Source organism: Pinus tabuliformis, chromosome 9 (genome assembly GCF_031772625.1).
Source record: "Pinus tabuliformis cultivar Carrire ecotype Pingquan chromosome 9, CPIR1, whole genome shotgun sequence".
In the NCBI taxonomy this organism is placed as follows: domain Eukaryota; kingdom Viridiplantae; phylum Streptophyta; class Pinopsida; order Pinales; family Pinaceae; genus Pinus; species Pinus tabuliformis.
The window spans coordinates 293,522,467-293,547,124 of NC_142307.1; the positions used below are offsets into that span (position 1 = coordinate 293,522,467).

Genomic DNA, 24,658 nt, shown 5'->3' on the forward strand with positions numbered 1-24,658 from the left:
ATACATTTGTTGTGAAGCATCAAAGTGGAACAACAATGTCATGGCCAATGCATCAAGTCAGAGGCATCATAGCTTAGTCACCATGAGAAATGGAGATAGTTGGTTTGAAGAAATGAAGGGTGAATATACTACTAATCCACATTTCAGCAAGGTTTATAAGGATCTCAGTGCCTCAAGAAATAACTTATTTGAAGACTATGTATTGGCTGATGAGTTCCTATTTAAAGGTATCAGTTGTGCATTCCCAATGGATCTAGAAGGTAAGAGCTAATTTCAAAAATTGCACTTAGGGGGTTTAGTTGTACACTTGGAATGGATAAGACCGACCCATACTTTATTAAGTGAAGTTTTTTTTTGGCCAAAAATAAGGTGAAATTCTAGTAAATTTGTTACTGCTTGTCAAATTTGTCCGTTTGCTAAAGGAGGGAAGCAAAATATCAGGTTATATACATCCATACCTGTGCTTGAGAGACCATAAATAGATACTTCGATTGAGATTGTCTTGGGGCTGCCACAAACTCATAGAGGTAATGACTCTATCTTTGTAATTGTGGATCAATTTTCTAAAAATGGCTCATTTCCTTCTACACAAGAAAACTAGTAATGGTAAAAATAAATAAATAAATAAATAAATAAAATAAATTTATTTTATTTTCAAAGAGATTGTGACCAAAAATGCCATGTGGGTATTAAATCTGAATGCCACATCTTTACCCAAAAATGCTATGTGGGTATTAAATCTGGATGCCACATCTTTTTTTCTGCATTTGGTATTTGTCTTGATGAGCCTGCTGGTGTGTTCCACAATAGAAATGAACGAGGCAGACTATTACAAACAAACAAATAAATTGTTGTTGGGATTTCATTTCAGGTCGCATCCTAGCATGCCGAGAGGAGTAAAGAGCAACAAAAGGTGATTTCCTCAAAAGTTGCTCGCTCGTTCTGGGTTTGAAATGGTTGATTAGAGCTTCGCTACTGAGCTGTATCAGTGTCCTCGACGAGGTGTGCTCTCTTAAAGCCCTCGTTTGATGGTGATAAGGATGGGAGGGGATTCTTTAGATCTCAGAGAATAGCTTTTCTATGGAAATCAAGCGGCAAGGGTTTTAATTTGTGCAGGGTTTTTACCTATCCATCAGAAAGAGATCTATTTCTGTGAATTTTTGGAAATATACTCGTCTCTGCTCAGAACGGGGAAAAGGGTGCTGCGTGAATCTTGGTACAGGCCGGGCGACTTGATGTAAAGACGGAAACGTGGCGGGTGAAAACCTGAGAACTGGATGAGTTGCTACGTCGCGCCTCCGAGGATAGGATGGGAAGAACATAATTTGTATGGACGTCTTGATGTAAGGTATGACGGTTTTACCATACCATTTTGCTTCTTCTAGTCAAAATTGTATACCATAGTGTTTGCATTCCACGAATTGGCCTTTTATTCCGTTTGTGTCTGTCCTCTGAGTTTTTTTCCTATAAGGATTTAGTTTTCGTCTTCACAAAATTTAGAGGATTCATGCTTTTCTGTAAAAATTTCACAAATTGCATGTCTTAAGTTCCCTATCTTCGAACCATCCCTTTTCTGCATGAAATTTCCCTTCCTATCTCATTGCTGTTCTTGAATTGCATCTCTGGTTGTCATTTCCCGCCCGGCATGAATGTCACTGATTTTCCCGGTGACCGGAATTATTTCTCAGGCGTCGTGTTATTTTAAACTTTGTCGGGAAGGTGAACGCGTGTGGGATGTTACAGGCCACATGTGAGGCTATGGTCTTTGTCCCTTTTCCCCAACCTGAGACCGCCAGAAAGTTTCGTCCCACGTCATCCATTTCACAATCCCTATTCTCATATCTGACATTTCTCTATCCTATTCAGGTAGTTTGTAGTGCGGATTGTATACGTGTTTCTCACAAATGCATATGGCGGTGTACTTGAACGATGAATAATTAATAGTCTGTCAGAAGATATATTCTGACATTTCTCTATCCTATTCAGGGAGTTTGTAGTGCGGATTGTATACGTGTTTCTCACAAATGCATATGGCGGTGTACTTGAACGATGAATAATTAATAGTCTGTCAGAAGATATATTGGAATTTAAATTATCATATCACTCCGTCCTTAACATTTAATTATCCCTGTCAGCGTAATCTAATCACACATGTTTCCTATCGTCCGGATCAAAACATTCCCTTCCCGACATATCCTGGCTTTTCAAATAAGCTCTATTTAAATTTTTAAACTTTAAAATCACATTCATAATCTTCACCACGTAGTAACGAGGTCCCAGAATAAGTTCGCGTGGAACGGCTTCCCACCAAACGTCTCGCGTTCGATTCCTACGGGGGCTACAACATGGACGACAAGCGGCCGACTCCTGAAGCAGGTACCGGTACCCTTGGCCTGTAACATAACCTGTTCCCTCTGTTTTTACTGATTTTCCATTGCAAGAATTTCTGTTTCTTGTTATTTGCGTTTAAATAATGCCGATTAGGAGTGTGCATTCCGTAGACAGTTGTGTTCACTGTCCATTAAAGCTTGCAGATGAATTATGAAGGGAGGACTTCCAAATTCAGACGAAGTACTTTAAATCTAGTGAATTTAAAAAGATTTTTACTGATTTTCCATTGCAAGAATTTATGTTTCTTGTTATTTGCGTTTAAAAAATGCCGATTTGGTGTGTGCATTCCATAGACAGTTGTGTTTACTGCCCATTAAAGCTTGCAGATGAATTATGAAGGGAGGACTTCCAAATTCAGACGAAGTACTTTGAATCTTGCGAATTTAAAAAGATTTTTACTGATTTTCCATTGCAAGAATTTATGTTTCTTGTTACCCTTGGCCTGTAACATAACCTGTTCCCTCTATTTTTACTGATTTTCCATTGCAAGAATTTATGTTTCTTGTTATTTGTGTTTAAATAATGCCGATTAGGGGTGTGCATTCCGTAGACAATTGTGTTTACTGTCCATTAAAGCTTGCAGATGAATTATGAAAGGAGGACTTCCAAATTCAGACGAAGTACTTTAAATCTTGCGAATTTAAAAAGATTAGTGCTCAGTAGCTGCACATGTTTATTATTGATTATCTTTTCCATAGTTGCTCAGCCATGATTATAATAAGTTATTCATCTGGCCACCAGGTGTTAAGCCATTCTTAGCTAACCTATTTAGCTTCCAAAATTCTTTATGGGCCAAGGCAGGAGTAAAAAGTCTTCTATTATGCAGGAGGTTTCCATGAATTGATATCAAACTGTAGGGATCTAATGTTTCCATAATCTTCCCATGTAGTTAATAGGAGCCTTGTAAAGCATAGAATGTGTGGTATTTAGTAAATACAGATTTAACATGAACCTGGAAATATTTTTATGAGCCAATATTATTTAAATGTTTTGAATATTTATTTATTTTTTTTCTCCTGTTTTTTTGTTTGTTTTGTTTTAATTCCTTTGTTTTTATTTGTTTCTTTATTTTTAGACTTCTAATTTTAATTTTAATTTTTATTGGGTTCTTTATTTTTGTATGGTGTTCATTTTGAAATGAACACCATACAAAAAAGGATACAGAGACTCGGAGTTTTGACACGGTCATTTTAATGAGCATCATACACAGTATCAGAGTTTTGATTCAGTATCATTCATTTCTATGGTGTTCATTTTGAAATGAACACCATACAAAAAAGGATACAGAGACTGGGAGTTTTGACACGGTCATTTTAATGAGCATCATACATAGTATCAGAGTTTTGATTCAGTATCATCCATTTCTGTACCCTTTTTTCTGCTGGAAAATATGATGATATTGAAAATATAAAAATCACCTGCACAAGTAAGAATTTTTGTATTTTCAAATACAAGAAGAATACAGGAAGAGATGATACTGAGTCAATATCTATTGGTCAAATTTCAATAGGTAAACTAATCCCCAAGAAAACACAGTAACAATTGGTCGAATGGTATTCCCATTCGAGCTGTCTACCATGTTTATTTCCATATGTATATCCCCAAGAAAACGCAGTAACAATTGTGTAATGACCCTAGAAGATGTAAATGTGAATTTTACTATGGTAAAAGACAATATAGTAGTTGTTGTTTTATGTTTAATAGAAACAAAAACTTTGATAAACTACATTATGGAATAATTTAAATATATTCTTGAAATGCTGGCAAACAAAAACTTTGATAAACTACATTATGGAATAATTTAAATATATTCTTGAAATGCTGGCAGCCTTTGGGAGGTGGATTTCAAAGAAAGAAATCAGTTGTAATAACTGATTGAAACTGCCCTCCTAAACAGGAAAAGTCCTGGTTGTAGGGAGGAAGTTTTGTGCTGTGGGGACAGACAGAAGAGATCTTTCCAAGGAGAAAGAAAGAAAAGAAAAAGAAAATACAAAAGAATAACTGGTTAAGTCTGGTAAGGACCAGATAACCAGGCACAAGGTGCACAAATCTTGTTGAGGGCTGAAGGCCTGCAAGATGGCTCGGGGGGAGATTTCCGTCTGATAAAGAGATCTCATGGATGGGTGGAAGAGCAGACTCGAAGCACAGGTGACTTGCTTGAGTATCTATTTATGACTCTGGTGAACCAGGTACGGTTTCAACCCACAGAGTCCTTGTTGAATTAAATAAGGAACTTACAGTGGACTTACAGTAGTTAAATAAGAACCGTACTTCATTTCTAAAAAAAAAAATTGTCACAGTAATCATATAACTGCATAAGTGTAGTATTAAATTAAAGGACAGATTATCAGTCGATATACATGACCTGAAACTAGTCATGTTATTAATGAGGCTACATAGGTGTAGTTTAAATAAAAGACTCTTTATAGAAAAAGAAACATGACACGAAATAATCAAAGAAACAGAGGTATGTTAAGTAAAGAAGAAGCCATTAACGAGACAGTTCCGCATACCTTGAACACAATCAAACTGTACATATATTGTACCAACAAGAACAAGTCTAGAAACCCCAGCGCTTGGGAAGAAACCACGGCGGTAGGCGGATTCTAACCTCAACGTTAGGGAAGAGAAGAATCTATGGTGGGTTATAAGAAAACTGTGAAAATACGAGATTCAACAGACTATTCCAGACAAGGAAATTTATTCTGCAACTGTATGAGCCAGAGAGAAAGCCATACCGTAATCGTTTATAAACAGCGTTTCAAACCACAACGTTTGTAGTTACAATGACAGAGAAACCAGTTTAATAAGAGCGATAAAGGGAAAAAACGAGATTTCCGAACAAGAACCCTGTGCATGCTACCCAGGGAGGAAAACCAAACTCTAAACATGTGTATATTTCAATATTCGTAAAACAAAGGAAACAGTATGGTACACCAATATAACCAATCGAGAACAATCATTGCAAAAGCTAGTTAAGACGAGAAAACACATGGAAATACCAACATGAGTTACTCGAAACAGTAGCATAACTTGAGTAAATTTATGAGCCCAGCCGTCACTGAGACGAGCGGCTTATCCATAGTTATAAGTGGAATCAACGATAACAAATCAATTAAACATGCACTGTACCAATATTGCTAAGCACGCAGTATATATTAACCATTTGTTCAAAGCGTAAGCCATTCCTGAGGAACGGACAGAGCAACATGTTCATATGTCATTCAACAAAAATAATGCCAGATAGGGAGGGTAACTAGTGCATATACAATGTTAAATAGAGACAACTTTAAATAAAAGAAACCTGGTTCCGCTAACCCTGAACCGAGCATTACGGCCAGGACCGATGCTGTATGCCATACATTAGATACTGAGACCAAGTTCGGATATGCCACAAGGGCATTATACAACAAAATTAATCCATGAAATATATGAAATCGAACACAGGAGTTCCGCCGTGAACGATAACTCACCAGGCGGGTTATGGACTCAACCAGACAATAAACATAGATGTAAACCGTGAGGGTTCCCTTTGGAGAATACCTCAGTAAATTGAAGCAAAGAAACCCGCATATGAACGGCGCTCTGTAACAGAACAACGAGAATAACTTAGGGTCGAGGAGCTCAGAGCTCTCGTGTGCAAACGAAAAGCAATTAAGGAGTGAGAGCTTGCCTGTCGCCGCCGAGAGGGCTGAACCGTCGAGGTTGATCACCTTGACACCATCGAGAAAGGATTTGAATAATTCCACCTGCACGCTACCAGCGAAGAGGGACAAATTAGCATGGGTTGCTACGATTCACAATAAAAAAAAAACTGTACCAAAAACCATTAAGTTCAGAACAGAGGGAATTTACCTGTGTAGGCCTATTGCTGGCACCTCATGGCTTCCGGCGAAGTTGCAGGTTGTGAAGACGGCGATGGCGGGTTTCGAACTGGCGTTTGAGCACCGAAGCGGAGCCGGAAGGGTCGCGTGAACAAATAAACCCTGAGCTTGCTCCGATGGGTTAAGTATTAACTTAAAACCCTTGAACTGATCCCAACCCTTCGTTCCAAGGGCGAGATCTCAACCGTCCAAACAAAGCGGGAAAAGGAAGCGAGAATGCCGAGAATCCTGAGCCCGAGGTGTCACATGGCAGATGGACGGACCATGCCACCTGCCCTGATATGGCCCGAGATCATTAAGGCAGAGGATGAGTTGGCGCTAGCAGGGGCTGCGGCCGGACCACCAAACCCCACGCCCATTTAAGAAACACTGTATGCTGGGGTGGGTTAATAATTAGGTTCAGTTGTAAAGTCAATGGTTTCATAAAACAATACTACAACGTAACATGATACCTTGGTAGCATATGTATACCAGATTGCAAAGTGACTAAACGTTAGGCTAATCAGTTTATTATTCGATGATGCATGACATTAAGTGCTGGACTATGTGGCATGTGGGTTAAACATGCGACAATGCACAAGGATTAAAGTATATAGTATAGTATTGTCTATATGTATGGCATATATTTAAAAAAAATTGTTTTTATATTTATGTATATGTGAACAAGGTTATGACAAATTGGGGGGATGGTATCCCCATTCGAGCTGTCTACCATGTTTATATTTCCATATGTATCCCAATGTCTACTGTAAAAATAAGACAAAAGCTAAGCATTACAAAATCAAAGCCATTCGAGCTGTCTACCATGTTTATTTCCATATGTATATCCCCAAGAGAACCCAGTAACAATTGGTGGGATGGTATCCCCATTCGAGCTGTCTACCATGTTTATATTTCCATATGTATCCCAATGTCTACTGTAAAAATAAGACAAAAGCATTACAAAATCAAAGGCAGCAAAGCAGTAACAATTGGTGGGATGGTATCCCATTCTAGCTGTCTACCATGTTTATTTCCATATGTATCCCAATGTCTACCGTAAAAATATGACAAAAGCAGTAACAATTGGTGCGATGGTATGGCCATTCGATGGTATCCCCACTCGAACTGCCTACCATGTTTATTTCCATATGTATCCCAATGTCTACTCTTAAAAATAAGACAAAAGCATTACAAAATCAAAGGTAGCAAAGACTGGCTTGTCGGGAGAATCTTTGCCATGAGATTTTGAAATATTTTTGGAATTTTATGTTGAATCAAATAATTATTTTGGTTTTTGTGATTTTAGAAATATTTTAAACTCTATTATAAATTAAATTTAATTAAAAAAATGAAATTAAAAAATAAGATGAACCCATAAAATAGATTAAAAAAACAAATAAAATTCATGAACATGAAATTAACCCCTAAAGCTCACGTTAGATGGAGATTAGAGTCCACTTCCCCAGGAATTAATAAAGTGTTTGCATTTAGATGTATAAAGGTCATGACTAATGGTGTTTATAATACGTTCAATATAATATTGGATAATAATTATAATTTAATAGAAGTTATAATAAAAATAATATTTATTATTAAAATTATTAATTAATCAATTAATGTGTCATTTGAATTATTTATATAACAATTTGCTTCAGTTTAAGATATGTATAATTTAATAATAATTATAATTTAATAGAAGTTATGATAAAAATAATATTTATTATTAAAATTATTAATTAATCAATTAATGTGTCATTTGAATTATTTAAAGTGTTTGCATTTAGATGTATAAAGGTCATGACTAATGGTGTTTATAATACGTTCAATATAATATTGGATAATACTTATAATTTAATAGAAGCTATAATAAAAAAAATTCAGGTCTCTTGGGTAATTTACATAGTATAACCAACCGTTTTCCATCCTCCCATTTTCTAACTTATAAAAAAGTATTATCAAAGAAACATTCCATTTTCCACAATTCTTTCAATACTTTCCAAGTACCTAAATATTATTTCATGGACGAAAATATGATAATTTATCATTTCGATCCGTGCAGGAACATCATTTCCAATCTATTGGGTCCAAATTGGTGCTCTTCCTCATCCGAATCCGAATTCTGCGAAAAAACATTTCCAGTAGTTAGTCTTGGACAATTGATTCCTGAAAGTGTATGGATATCCGAGGATGAACCACTCCCCGAATCTGGTCAAATTATAGCAGTTGATGAGGAATCTTTAGTCATTAGATCAACTAAACCTTATTTGGCTACTCGAAAAGCAACTGTCCATAGTCATTATGGAGAAATTCTTGACAAAGGCATTCATTCAGCAAGAGGTTGGGGCATTCCTAAGTTGGGTAAGTGAGAGATAGTAAGGTTGGTGAAGACGACGGGTTGTTAGTTGGTCGCTGTCGCAAATAAAGTAATGCAAGTAGGCAGAGGTAATACTAATAGTCTAAGTGCTTGCTGACCCCCGGCTCATCTCATCAGTTCTGGCAGTAGTTAATTCATAGGGCAGTTCCGATTCGACAATTCCACAACTGTTGGTAACTGTAACCCCTTTGTGCCACCATACCCCCTTAGGTTATTCAGGATTCTTCTTTACGAACCTTACTTTCCAATCTTATTAATTCCATGCCCCGGGGCTATATAAGGTTCAAATTTGTGTTTCCATGGGGCTAAATGGCCATGAATCAGTTTATACCTAACTTGCTAAGCACCCTTCCCTTTAAGAGCCCTGCCTCGCCTTGGTGCAAAGTAGGGAATTCACTACTTCAAGGTGGCGTGGCCTATAAGGAAAAGCACCTCACAGAGGCATAATGACAATTGCCAGTTAGAGCTCGGATGGATCATTGGCATATTTATTATTAAAATTATTAATTAATCAATTAATGTGTCATTTGAATTATTTATATAACAATTTGCTTCAGTTTAAGATATGTATAATTTAATAATAATTATAATTTAATAGAAGTTATGATAAAAATAATATTTATTATTAAAATTATTAATTAATCAATTAATGTGTCATTTGAATTATTTATATAACAATTATAATTTAATAGAAGTTATGATAAAAATAATATTTATTATTAAAATTATTAATTAATCAATTAATGTGTCATTTGAATTATTTATATAACAATAATTATTAATTAATCAATTAATGTGTCATTTGAATTATTTATATAACAATTTGGTTCAGTTTAAGATATGTATAGTTTAAGATATGTATAATTTAATTTTAAGTAGAGTGTATAATTGAATTTGGAGGCTTATTTTAAAGTTTGTATGAGTGGATGTGTAAGTTTGTTGGTTGGTATGTGTTTTTTAAAATAAAATTAAAAATTAAAAATTATGTTTTAAACAGAAAAATAATGTTAACTATAATTAAAAAAGATGAGTAAGTTCTAAAGTAATTAGAAGTAAAAAAATGTGTGAATAAGATGTTTAAATATTATACTTTTCAAAAATATTTTAACAAGATGTTTAAATATTATACTTTTCAATAGCGAGCTAACGGATTTTGTTATGGAGAAGTTTCGTAAACGGGTATGAGGAAAAGAGTTGGGTAAAAAGAAGAAGTACTACATGAGGAATTCAACCCTACGTGTGATCTACAACAGAAAGAGTTCATTGGAGCTAGCATTCCGTGGAGCGCAAAGGTTATTATTGCTCAATTAAGAACCAACTCACATCAACTTAGGTGTGAAACATGATGGTGGAAAAGAATGAAGCTTGGGGAGAACGGGTGTGTACATTTTGCACATCTAGGGCAGTGGAATCGGAAAAACATTTCATTTTGGAATGTGATGCATTCAAAGACGTCAGAGAAAGTTATCAGAATATGTTAGCATCAGTTTCTTGGCATTGTCTTTTCAGTGGGGGGATTGTTGGAAAGTTGGGCCAACTCATCATCAATTCGAACAAGAAAACAATTGAATTGCAAAAGATGAAAAGCAGGGAACTAATAGTTCCATAGACTATAAAGATGAAAAGTAGGGAACTAATAGTCCCATAGACTATTTTTAGTCTCGTGGACGTTAAAATATCATTTCATTTCATAATTAATGTTGAATAAAATAAGAAATGAAGTTTTTGATTATTAACTAAGACTTACATAAATTTAAATTATTATAAAATTAAGGACCTCCATTCCTAATTAATGTTAAATAAAATAAGAATATGAAGTTTTTTTTTTTTTCTTTCTAGGTAAAGTCTACTTCTATATTAAGGAAAGAAAAATATTTACATGGTTTACATCATCCGAGGAGGCCGAGGCCAGTCCTCTAACAGTAGCGACTGGAACTGACTATCGATCCGCTGAAACAGATTTACAAAACCTTGTCCATTTGGATTTTCCTTGGACAGCAGACATTTTGAACATGGACAGACAAAAATACAGACACTGTTTACTTCATTGACTCTAACATTTAACAGGCTTACTGTATTGACCAGAGACATGCAGCCATGGTAAGGCTGAGAACTAGGACTGAAAAAAACAGAAATAGACACCAACAAAGACGTTGACAACTTTGCAAAAGACTTAAGAAGAGCACCCGTGGATGGCTGGGCGACGTTGGTGGCTTCCCCTTCTCCGGATTGGGCGAGTCGAGCCAGATGACGAGCTCATCGCCATTTTGAAGCTGCCCTTCCGAGCCAGGCTGAATGGAGTCATGGCCCTCTTCCTTGCCCAAAGCACAATTGAAAGGCGGCATAATTTCTTGCACTGACGCGGCTTGAGCCGAGCCCTTCTGAGCCAGGACTTGCTGAGGCTGGGCATTCTGCGTCATGGCATCCTGGGGACGAGGAGTACGATATACCATGCCATTCATGTCCCCCAGGAGTATGTCGCTGCCTTGGATGCTTGCAGAAGCAGGGGAGGACGAGGAGGGATCTCCAGGTGCCTCCTCCGAGAGATAGACCGAGAAATTGACAATCACATCTGACCGAATGAGTCTGCTGGGAATTCTGAGGCGGAATGTCTGGTATGTATCCTGCAAAACCAGAAACTCCTGCTCAGAACTGGAGGACGAGGGAGGCAGAGCATCCATATGAGCAATTGGATTCGACTCTTCAACTTCATTAGCAATCCGAATTCCTGATCTTCCGCCTCGTCGAGGCACCCTTCTGCTACGCGGCATGTCTCCTAACGCAAGGGCTTTGAAGCACTGTTCGACCACCTTGATTCGGCACGCCAGAGTATCCCCTTGGCAATTTCCAGCATCGAATGGCTTGCTCTGTTCATGAAATGTCTAGGCATTCCCATTATATAGCGAATTCGCGGTAATCACCGCAGGCAGAGGGCGAGGATCCATCATCCTTGAGCGCATCGAGTCCAGAGCTGCCTCGCTTGGCTTGAATGCGCCGTCCCTCCTGTTCTGAACTAACTTGCCATCACCTGCCAGGAGCATTGATTTATAACCTTCATCCATCGCTTGTGTGTACCTATCTGTCCAAGTCGCCCTGTCCTTGGCTGAGCGGGAACTCGTTGGCTAGTTCACCGAACTATGGCCTTCTCCTAAGTCCACTGAGAACTGGGTCAACAAGAACTGGGCTCCATTGATCAAGAATAGCGTCACTTCTTATTTCTTAGGACAAGGGTTTTTCTTCTTCGAATTCACCTCTAAGGACGACAAGGATCTGATCTTCCAGAATGGCCCCTATTTCATGGGCCCCCAGGGTCTTTATCTCAACAAATGGACGTCGGATTTCGACCCTGCAGTTGATGTTCCCATAGCTGTCCCAGTGTGGGTCAGGCTTCCAAACCTTCCAGTGCATTGCTGGAGCTGGGAGTCGCTGAAACACATCGACAACGCCCTCGGGAAATTCATAGATAGGGCAAACAACAAAGATCAATATGACTGTGCCCGAATCTTCGTAGAAGTAGATCTAGAGGTGGGACTTTTGGAAGCCATCAAAATCAATGTAGGAAATTGGACCCATTTGCAGAAGCTAGATTATGGGCAGTTGCCCTTCAAATGCCAAAAATGCCATGTCTATGGTCACTTCGCCAGAGGATGCCCATCCAATGTTGAATCAGATAAGGGTGAAGAAGAAGGTTGGAACCACGTCAAGCGAGCCAAGAAAATCCAAAAGAATGTTGGTCCAAACGAAAGAGGCCCCTAGCAGGCCCCTCCTTAGCAACCCCCTTCCAGACTGGAGCAAGAAAATAAATTCGCCCCTCTAAGCTCGCAAATAGAGAAAACACAGGAAGCAGATATCCAAAAATCATCCCCCCTCGCAAAAGGTACCCCCTCTTCTCCCAAGGGGCAAGCCTTGTTGATAGCTCCAAAGGAAACATTATAGAAGTCGAGGAAGTTGAGCAAGAATCTTACGGCTCAGAGGAAGAAGGCGAAATAGGAGAATCCCAAGCTTCGGTAAGGAGATCCACAACAAGCTACAAAATAGATCAGGAAAAAAGAGAGCAGGAAACTTTCAAAGATAATCTCGAAGGCAGCGAGCCAACTCTCAAAAAGCTATTAGCGTCAAAACCAAAGATGGCGAGAAACCAACCCCAAGGCTCCAAGGGAGCCAACCAGAAATACAAATGATGAAGATTGTCTCCTGGAACTGTAGAGGTATGGGGAGCATAATCAAAGAAGAAGCCATCAGAAGTTTAATAAGGACAGAAGCTCTTGACATACTCCTCATCCAGGAGACCAAACTGGAGGACTCCATCTTCCTTCAGGTAAGTAAGAAACTCTGGAATAAACGTGAGGCGAAAGCAATCTCAGCCCGAGGGGCTTCCGGTGGGTTGGGCACTCTCTAGAACACAAGCAAATTCTCAGTCATTTCTGAGACCCTCAATACTCATTGGTTGTCCTTAAAATTGCAACACTTAGACTCAAAAGAGATTTTTAGTCTCTTCAATGTGCATGTCCCTGTGAACGTTGTGGAAAAAAGGCCTGCTAAGAATCCATAAGAAGCCAAGCAGACCTCATTAATATTGAGAATACCATCATTGCCGGAGATCTTAATCTCACTCTCCTGTCATATGACAAGAGAGGAGGCAACATTGTCCGCGATCCAGCAAGGGAATGGGTAGAGGACCTTATGCAGGACTGGGATCTGCTGGACATTAAGCCAATTTCTGGCAAGTACACTTGGACTAATAATGGACCCGGTCACATCGCTGCCAGGTTGGGCAGATTCTTTCTTCAAAGCTCTTTTCTTCTGCTTGGATTAGAGGCTAGAGTCCACATTCTCCCATGCAACACTTCTAACCATAAACCCATCAAGATGGAACTCGTGTCTCAGCTTGATCTCGGTCCTATTCCCTTTAGATTTAGCCTGCTCTGGGCTAAGGAATCTGACTTCATGCAATTAGTTAAGGGCATCTAGTTGCAGCAAGTCAAAGGCTCCCCCTTTTTCGTCTGGGAAGAGAAGCTCAAAAGAGTGAAAAGGGCTTTGAAAAGCTGGGCCAAATATTTGCCCGATCTAGCCAACGAAAGGAAAAAAATTCAATGCACATTGGAAATTCACCATCTCCAGGTTGAAAAAGCAGACATAACAAAAGAGATTCTAGACAAAGAAGCCCAGCTCTAGCAAAACTATCACAAGGCTTGTCTAGCTGAGGAGGAATACTAGAGGCTTAAGTCACATAGTCTCTGGTTTAAATCAGGGGACATGAACTCTTCCTTCTTCCACAAACAAGCTCAGGCAAGGAAATGTACGAACTCCATCTCCGAAATCAAAGATGGCACTACCATCCACAAGGATAATACAATCATCAAAAAAGCAGCCTCCTTCCATTTCAAAAGTCTGTATAGTGAAGATATAAATCTGGACCAAAATCTAATATGATGAATGTGGTCCCCTCCTTGATTACTGCTAAAATGAACCATCTCCTCGAAGCTAAAGTCACCAAGAATGAAGTCAAGGATGCCCTCTTTGTCATGGACCCAGACAAAGCCCTTGGGCCGAATGGATTCTCAGCCAGATTCCTCCAAATTTGCTGGTCGATTGTGGAAAAAGATCTTTACAAAATGGTTCTAAAGTCCAAAATTTTCCAGAAAATTGGGGGCAGCATGAACTCCTCTTTTCTTGCTCTCATCCCAAAAGAGAAAGGAGCCAACTCCTTCAACAGGTTTCGCCTGATTTCGCTTTGTAATATTGGTTACAAATTGATTACCAAAGTTATCGCTAATAGATTGAAGCTCATCCTCCCCAAAATCATTCCGGAAACCCAAGGAGGCTTCATTCAAGGTAGACAGATTGTGGACAATTTCATTATAGTCCAAGAGGAAATCCACTCAAGTCTGAGCCGCAATGAAAAAGGTATGGTTGTCAAACTTGATTTAGCAAATGCATTTGATCGAGTTAGGCATAGTTTTCTGCTAAAAGTCTTACATAAGCTTGGATTTGGTGAGAAATTTATAAACTAGATTCGGGCTTGCATTTCGGAGCCTTGGATTGCCCCGTTAGTAAATGGCAAAGCTGCTGATTTTTTCAAAGCCACGAGAGGGCTCATGCAGGGGTGCCCTCTCTCACCACTTCTATTTATTCTTCAAGCCTCAGTCCTCAGTTTTTATTTATACAAAAAAATGATGGATCAAGAAATCGTTGGGCTCTGCATAGCAAGAGGTGTTAAAAACATAAATCATGCCCTCTTTGCAGATGACACCTTGTTATTGGGAGCTGCTTCTGTGCTCATGGCCTCCAGATTTAAAGGAGTTCTGGATGAGTTTTGTATGGTCTCGGGAAGCAGTCTAAACTATGGCAAATGTCATATCTATTGCTGGAACACCACTCCCAGCTTGCTCAACTCCATTTCCAGAATCTTTGGCTTTGCAGCTTCCTCAAATTGGACTTCCTTCAAGTACTTGGGCCTACCTGTTTTTCTCAAAAGAGCCTACAACATAGATTAGCTCCCCCAATTGGGGAAATTCAAGATCAAATTACTTGCCTAGGGCTTTTCCTGGCTTAACATTGCTGGTAAGTCTATTCTCATAAAATCTGTTCTTAACAGCCTTCCCTTATTTCAGTTTTCTGTCCTTCTTGCTCCCACTAGCATTCTCAGAAAAATGGAGGAGATCACCCGAATTTTTTTTTGGAAGGGGGTAAGCAGAATGAGAAAAAGATTCTGCTAGTCAATTGGGAATCCATTTCCAAACCTCTATTAGAAGGAGGCTTGAATTTCAAAAATCTTGACATCCATAATATGGCAATGGGAGCTAAATTAATTTGGAGAATTATCGCTCCTAACCCTGGCTGGGCGCAATTAGCTCTTTGGAAAAAGTATTTCAAAGGCCAGCGCTCCCGCTACCTAGATCACCCTTAGATGCATCCAAATACGCCCTTTCTGAAGCTCTGTATCAAAACCTGCCCTCTCATCAATGCTCATGCCTACTGGATTCCCGGTAATGGAAAAAGGATCAACCTCTGGACAGACAAGATAATGAATAATGAGCCGCTGGGAGACTGTAGCTCACTCCAAGCGCTACGCAGATGGATGAACGAGACAAGAATGCATTCCCTGTGGGACATTTTCGTCTGGCAAGATTCACGCTGGGCTGGCTGGAATCTTCAAACGCCCCCATAATTGTTTATGGAGCGCAAGATCTTGTTATCCAAGCTCCACGACTTGGCTCCAACGTTGGCACGAAATCGTGACTCAAGAGGATGGGGTGCACAGGCTGGTGGATACATAGTAGCTCATGGTTACGTAGATTTATATCACATATCTATTATGTTCATAGTAAAAGGGGTATATAGTTACGTAGACTAAGTTGCCTACGTAGACTACGGGTATATAGTATCGCTATTAGTATAGTTACGTAGACACATTTAAGAGAAGCACATGTACTGCAAATCCCCATCCTTGTCTTCTTAGGAATACGAACATTATTGAATTCTTTCTTCCATGTCTTCACAAAATATGGATATGTAATAAATTGGCCCTGTCCCTCAGCAGTTTCTGCATATTCTTTGTATAAGTTGTAGATTTCTTGTCTTGAAAAATTATCTGGAATATGTATTGTCTCTCTATTTGGCATACACTCTCCATGCTTTGAAAAGAAATCTTTCATCCATGACATTGCAGTATTTGATAATGGCCCAAACTGTCTTTTATAACGTACTTCTGAATAAAATGTGGGATCCTTTTCCAAATTTTCTTGAATTCTCGAGAGAGGAAAATTCCCAATTGAATGAAACATTTTGAAAGCTTTTCTACACAATAATAAATTCCTAATATGATAATCATAACCTGACAATGTAGATTGCATGCAGCCAACTAAATATGAGTTTTGCATGCTTTTATTCATTGACAAATATCTCTTCCTGCTTTCTAATGCAAATGTGAAATCCATACGTTTCAAGCAATTTTTTTGGCAACATTCACTTGAAATGAGAGCGCTGATAGAACTTCTTCTCGTCAGATATTCTGCTCTACCCCTTGTATAACTAGAATAGTTTGCATTGATACGAAAAGGTCTGCTCCTACTCCTTGATACAATATTTCTTGCAACATCTCCATTATTGGATCATCACTGCTGCTCTCATCCTGTTCTTCATCACTGCTGCTCTCATAGTCCTTAGAATTAGGACTAAGAGGAGATTGTGATACTCCAATCTTTTGAAAATCATCATCCCGCGCTTCATCACTGCTGCTCTCATAGTCCTTAGAATCAGGACTAAGAGGACATTGTGATACTCCAATCTTTTGAAAATCATCATCCCACGCTTCATCACTGCTACTCTCATAGTCCTTAGAATCAGGACTAAGAGGACATTGTGATACTCCAATCTTTTGAAAATCATCATCCCGCGCTTCATCACTGCTGCTCTCATAGTCCTTAGAATCAGGACTAAGAGGACATTGTGATACTCCAATCTTTTGAAAATCATCATCCCGCGCTTCATCACTGCTGCTCTCATAGTCCTTAGAATCAGGACTAACTGGACACTTTGACACTCCAATCTTTTGAAAATCATCATCCCGCGCTTCATCACTGCTGCTCTCATAGTCCTTAGAATCAAGACTAACTGGACACTTTGACACTCCATTCTTTTGAAAATCGTCATCCCGCGCTTCATCATCGCTGCTCTCATATTCCTTAGAATCAGGACTAACTGGACACTTTGACACTCCATTCTTTTGAAATTCATTATCACACTCATCATCATTGCTGCTCTCATAGTCCTTAGAATCAGGACTAACTGGACACTTTGACACTCCATTCTTTTGAAAATCATCATCCCGCGCTTCATCACCGCTGCTCTCATAGTCCTTAGAATTAGGACTAAGTGGACACCGTGACACTCCATTATTTTGAAATTCACCATCATGCACATCAAAACTGCTGCTCTCATAGTCTTCAGAATTAGGACTGAGTGGATACCGTAACCCTCCATTCTTTTGAACTTGACCATCACGCTCTTCAAAACTGCTACTCTCATAGTCCTCAGAATTAGGACTAAGTGGACATCGTGACACTCCATTCTTTTGAACTTCACCATCATGCTCTTCATCACCGCTACTTTCATAGTCCTTAGAATCGGGACTAAGTGGAAGAATTGACTTTCTATTCATAGTGGAAGAATTCCCGCTATATTCATCAATATGAATAGAGTTGTTACGCGATGAAGATGTTGTTGGTGTATAAACCGAAACTTCACCATCAGAACAATCCATCCCTTTCAAATAGAAGATGTTGAATGATACAAATGGAGTCTCCTAAGAATATTATATAGCTTAAAGAATGAAATATTCCCTCCAAAACTTTTCGCGAAAATATTTCCTTCCAAGAATTTTCGCGAAAATATTTCCCTCCAAGAATTTTCGTGAAAATATTTCCCTCCAAAAGTTTGTTAGATTTATTTACCTTTATTATTTTATTCTACAATTCATTGAAAAACATAAACTAAATTTTTTTATGAAATCAATCACTGAAATTCAAATTGTAAACAACAACTTCTGTATTAATTATTCTAATAGTTAAAGTATATAATATTTACTAAACAACTATTTTTTTTTGAAATTTTTATAATATATTCTAAAACAAATTAATCCCACATTCAATCCATTGTAAAATAACTCTACAATATTCGCTCTATAATAATTTAAAACAAATTATAGTTAAAGTATATAATATTTACTAAACAACCAATTTTTTTTTTTTTTTTTTTTTTTTTTTAAATTTTTATAATATATTCTAAAACAAATTAATCCCACATTCAATCCATTGTAAAATAACTCTACAATATTCGCTCTATAATAATTTAAAACAAATTATCCCACATTAATTGTACAGAAAAACATCTTCGTATTTTCGTATTTTTAAATTAATAATTTTTCCAAGCCCCTAATTCCCATTCCCCTCCAATCTCAACTCCTCCCCCCCTTCTTTAACGCCGGCCCCATGGGCCCCACCCCCTAACTCCTTCCCCGTGCCCACTTACCCACCCCGCTATCTGCCCCTACCCCTACCCACCCTTACCCCCCCCTTCTGCCCCTAGCCCTACCCCCCCTACCCCCCCATCCCCCTACCCTACCCTACCCTACCGCTACCACCCTACCCTACCCTACCCCGTCCCCCGCCATCCCCCTACCCTACCCTACCCTACCCCCCCCATCCCCCTACCCGCCCTACCCCGTCCCCCCACCCATCCCGTCCCCCCCCACCGCCCCATCCCCTACCCGCCCTACCCCGTCCCCCCACCCATCCCGTCCCCCCCCACCGCCCCATCCCCACCCGGCCCACCCGGCCTCCTTGCCCTCACAGAAATCAGGTTTACTTCAAAACCCAAGAATATGTGTACGCTTTGTATTAAATCATATATTGAGCCATGAAGTGGGCGGGATACCGTGGGTAGGAAGACAAACTTCAATCAAATTCTTGACTATGTGAAAGAAATCAGGTTTACTTCAAAACCCAAGAATATGTGTACGCTTTGTATTAAATCATATATTGAGCCATGAAGTGTTAATTGTTATATTTATCGAGTCATTAATTTTATGGGGGGTTGATCTGGCATGTTTTGATTGGGTTGATTTATGCGTGGTCATTGCTGGTGAGTGATGTTGTTTTCTCTGTTGTTTCACATAGAAGACATTCTTCTCATAAGTTAAATGGAAAAAGATGCCAAACATGCGGGGATTATATTCAGTTTTGTTTGTGAATCTACTTTAGAGGAAGGGAGTTATTTGGAAAAATTGGATGTTAAGACTGGCAGGGCGATTTAAAATAACATTTGACTTAAGGGTTTGTTGGTCCAAGTGTTTCAAACATCTGTGATATATCAGGATGCACTCTATTAAACAATATTGTCCCTTGGAAAAATTGTGATTTTTTGAAAAGTGAGATTTTGAATATATTGTGATACATCCAAAAAAAATCACGATATATTGCCAGAAATTTGTTGGAATTTCTAAGTTTGACACGTTAGAAACCCTTCATGTACTTTACTGATTTATTCCTACCTGCTTGTTCTGTTAATTAACAAGTTATTTACCATGTAAATACTAGAAATAAATACAAGTACATGCTCAACACATTACAGATCATCAACTGAAGGAAATAGAAACAAGCACACAAGTGACACCGTTGTTTTTCGACTAATGTCCCCGGAAAAACATAATGCAGGAAAACTGGTGTAGCTATCTGAGGGTTTGATTTATTAAGCAGTTTCAGAATACAATCTGGGTGCCAAATTCGGCGTACCCAACAGAGAAAAATCTCGGCAGTAGCACCTCTCTACTCGGTCGCAGATATTCCGGTTGAAACCCCGGATAAACACTCCGGCGGCTCCATAGCTCCAATCTGCCACACGAAACCCCAACGTCAGCGTCTAGGGACTGCATTGGCTATTCACGGCAGTTCTGACTTTTGCCCTCTGCGTCAGCTTTCACGGCAGTTCCGGTTGTTCCCGGCCGTTCTGACTTCTGCCCTCTGCGTCAGCTTTCCCGGCAGTTGCGGCTGTTCTGGCACAAGACTGGCTAACCCCGACTATTTCTGCGTCCCTCTCTCCAGCTACTGCGCTGATCCTTCCGGTGCTATCTCTGCCTCTCTGTTTTTGTATTCACTGCCCCTCAGCTGCAACTCTGATCACTCTTTCAACTTTCTCAGCAAACCTAGCGCCAGAAAGTCGAAATCTTGATCTCTTGGTGTGTTCTCCAAGTGACCCTCAAGCCTCCTCTTATACTTTTCTCGTTGACAATTCAACGACCGAGATTAAGTCCCTAATTGACGACTAAGATTAGATCTGGCTTGATCCATGCGTTGGACCATTCTTAATATTTTAATTTCCCTAAGTTTAGACTTAGGGACTCCATTAAAAATATTAATTATTTTTAATATCTCCCAAACTGTTTAGAATCTGCCCAAACACTTTCTGCTTATTGGAGATCCCATGTGCCTTAGCCTCTCCACCAATTTTCGTGGCTAGAGCACATCCAATGCTACCCCAAACCAACACTCCCTCTTAGCGAGGACTGTGCTCTAGTAATACTCGTCACTGAGCATCACTCTGATCATCCGACATCGGTCCTTGTGCTGATGCTAGGCCTGCTGCCCAACATCCTCTGCATTGCTGCATCCTGTACTGCTACCCATGGCCCTGCCACTGCCACTACTGCATCCGTATTGCAACTCCCTCTGCATCCGTGCTGTTGCCCATGGCCCTGCCACTGCCACTGTTGCATCTGCACTGCAACCCCTCTCATCATGCTGCATCGTGCTACCCATAGCACTACCACTGCTAACTGCTGCACTACAACTTAGTTATTGAGAAGTAAGTAACTGATCTCCCAATTCTGACATCTCTGTCAGGCTAGAGATACGCTCGATGCTGAAACTCCCTTTGTCACTGACAAGTGCTCCCTCTCTGACCTCTATGCCGCTGCAACAACTCCCTGCATCTCACACTGTTGCACACCTCTCTGTGCCATCCTGCATTGGTGCAACACTCCCGTGCTTCGTGCACTGTTGCAGCCTGCTAACCTTGCGCTGTCTTGGGAATTCTGCACTGTAGCTTCCTCTGTCGCTCCATCCGCATTCGTCTCTACTGACATCGCCAGTACTACTACTCCTCTTCGGGGCTCCCGTAGCAAGGTCTAATCCAAGAGGCTGGGTACCTTGAGGATCCTGCTCCTCATCGCCTGTAGTCCGCCTGACTACAACTCGATGTCTCCCCACTTCCGCTCAAGTGGCATGTGTTCACTCATGGCACAATCATCGTCTGTCTCCACTTCCTTCTCTGCCCTTGCTGGCGCAGCCTTGGTCTCGGAGGCCTCTACCTTGCTCTCCTTCCTCGGACACTGGGTCGCGTAATGACCCAGCTCCCCATAGTGGAAGCATTTGACCTTGGAAAGGTCCTTCTTCTTTTGTTTCTCCTGCTTTCCCTCAAATGCTAGGGCAACATCCTCCTCCTCCTCCTTGATTTTGATCCCCTTGTGCTGCTTCCCGCCTTGCTCAACTTTCTGATCTCTTCTTGGCGAAGAGTAGCTCACATTTCCTCCCAATCTGGAAGGGTCGCCCTACCCAGTATGCTCTGGACAAACATCTCCCAGTCTTCTGAGACTGCGTTCAGGGCTGTTTTCACCAACAATTTTGGATCCGTTGTTTTCCCTATAGAAGTCAGCTGATATTGGATCTCCTTCAATCGACCGAGGAATGGGTCAATCTGTTCTCCCTTTTGCATCTAGTATGATTGCAATTGATTTTCTAGTAGCATCTTCCTTTGCACGGAAGTATGCTGGTACAATTTATTTAGGCCCTCCCACATCTCATTTGTCGTGTCCTTCTTGGCAATATGTGGTACTACATGGTCCTTGACCCTGTTAAGAATGATGCTCTTGGCCTTCGCAATGCCTCCTCGTACTTGTCGTTATCAGCTCGGTCAACTGGGATTGCTATCGTCCTCAAGGCAAAGTGCTTCACACGATTTCTGTCTAGAATGAATAGGATTCTGGACTTCTAGACTACGAAGTTTGAGGCTCCATCCAGTCTGTCCTGGTCTCTTATCCTGTTCACCGTCATCTCGCTACTCCTCTACTTTCCTCTTGGAAGTTCTTGGTGTGACTCCCTCTGAGTCTCGATTTCCCTCCTGGAAATCCTTTTGCCAATGTCGAGATGCCCCCACTCTGATCATTTGTGCAGCTACACCATTGATCCAGATTTCTTGGCTAGAATCCCTCGGTAGCAACTCCCTCCTCCTTCGCCTTGCCCTGTTAGGTACTGTTTTGACTACAGTACCCCACCAGCTCCACTTTGCAACTTACCCACAGCCTCCTAAACCCCAGCAAACTAAAGGTTAGAGCTCCTAAGCTCTGCGTAATCTCAGCATCGACAAGTAATCTTCATGAGCCAACTGTGTTAGCCCTCATGGCCTCTGCGTGAGCCTGTCTTTGCCTCCCTCAACCTCTGCGCAACCTCTTCTTGGCTCAATCTTGATGATGCAGGCATTGCATCACACCTTCCTTGAAGCTCTGCGTAATCTCAGCATCGACAAGTAATCTTCATGAGCCAACTGTGTTAGCCCTCATGGCCTCTGCGTGAGCCTGTCTTTGCCTCCCTCAACCTCTGCGCAACCTCTTCTTGGCTCAATCTTGATGATGCAGGCATTGCATCACCCCTTCCTTGCTGCTACTCTGCTAGGAATAACTTTTGTCACTCAGGACAGCTGTTTTCTGCTGCTGTTGCTCTTGCTCGGCTAATGTCCTCAGTTCTCCTGTGATCTGCAACCACGCTCTGATACCATGTTGGAATTTTTAAGTTTGACACGTTAGAAACCCTTCATAAACTTTATTGAATTATTCCTACCTACTTGTTCTGTTAATTAACAAGTTATTTACCATGTAAATACTGGAAATAAATACAAGTACATGCTCAACATATTACAGATCATCAATTGAAGGAAATAGAAACAAGCACACAAGTGACACCATTGTTTTTGGACTAATGTACATGGAAAAACCCAATGCGGGGAAACCGGTGCAACTATCTGAGGGTTTGATTTATTAAGCAGTTTCAGAATACAATATGGGTGCCAAATTTGGCTTACCCAGCAGAGAAAAATCTCGGCAGTAGCACCTCTCTACTCGGAAGTAGATATTCTGGCTGAAACCCTGGATAAACGCTTCGACAGCTCCACAACTCCATTCTGCCCCACGAAACCCCAATGTCAGCCTCTCTCGGCAGTTCCGACTGTTCCCAACAGTTTCGCCTTCTGCCTTCTGTGTCAACTTTCCCGGTTGTTCCGACTATTTCGGCACAAGACTGGCTAACCCTAGCTATTTCTGTGTCCCTCTCTCCAGCTACTGCGGTGATCCTCCCGGTGCTATCTCTGCCTCTCTGCTTCTGTATTCACTGCCCCTTAGCTGCAACTTTTATCACTCTCAACTTTCTCAGCAAAGCCAGCCCCATAAAGTCGAAATCTTGATTTCTTGGTGTGTTCTCCAAGTGACCCTCAAGCCTCCTCTTATACTTTTCTCGTTGACAATTCAACGACCGAGATTAAGTCCCTAATCAACGGCTAAGATTAGATCTGGCTTGATCCATGACTTTTGGACCATTCTAACACAATTTTATATTAATTCACATTAATATTTTAATTTCCCTGAGTTTAGACTTAGGGACTCCATCAAAAATATTGATTATTTTAATATCTCCCAAACTGTTTAGAATCTGCCCAAACCCTTTCTGGGTATTGGAGATCTCATGTACCTTAGCTTCTCCACCAATTTTCGTGGCTAGAGCACATCCGATGCTACCCCAAATCAACAAAATTGGCAGGTCAATGGAAAAAATCGCTGGGTCTACTACAGGTTGCAAATAAAGTCCAATTTTTTGATTCATTTTGAGAAGTGGAAGCAGAGGATTGAGAACAAAAGAGAAATTCACCATCTTCAATCAATCCAAGGAGGGGAAACTGAGTGTTATCATTGTTGTTAACAGATTTATTGTGGTTTGGGGATTGATTCCCATCTATTGTGGGGAATTAATGGAAACTATGCAAAATGGCTTAGAGTTTACCAGAGGAAACTTAAAGGTTTTGCCTTCAACCCACCCTGCAAAGGGTGTGACTGTGACATTTGAAAGTTTCTGAATCTAACATATCAGAAACACCTACTGCAATATCTGGTTTACTATCTCCTACTTGTTCTTTACGTTAACAAGTTATTTAATAACATAAACATCGAAGTAAACACAATTGCAACCTTCACAAATATATAGATCAACAACTGAAATAAACTGAGACAACACAAGGGACACTGTTATTTTTGGACAATCGTTCTCGAAAAAACCCAATGCGGGAAAACCGGTGCAATATATAGAGGGTTTTATTATTAAGCAGATTATGAATACAACTAGGATGTTAGAAATGGCTCACCCTTCATAGAATTTCCTTGGTAGTAGAACATCTCTCCGGAGACGGATATTCCGGCAAATCAGTA

General features: G+C 40.2%; 1 protein-coding gene across 3 annotated transcripts in view; it reads left to right on the plus strand.

Moving 5' to 3' along the window:
• Positions 1–744: 744 nt before the first annotated feature.
• The window catches only part of LOC149148342 (uncharacterized), a 176,516-nt gene continuing 152,602 nt past the window's right edge, over positions 745–24,658 (plus strand). For 2 of the 3 annotated variants that reach the window (XM_089441519.1, XM_089441520.1), the window contains exon 1: positions 745–1,348. Coding sequence is in view for 1 of the 3 variants with exons in the window: in XM_089441522.1 (XP_089297648.1) it covers positions 1,278–1,348 (71 nt within the window). In the remaining 2 variants the exon portion in view is untranslated. The remainder of the gene's footprint in view (positions 1,349–24,658) is intronic. The other variant, XM_089441522.1, reaches the window with a different exon arrangement.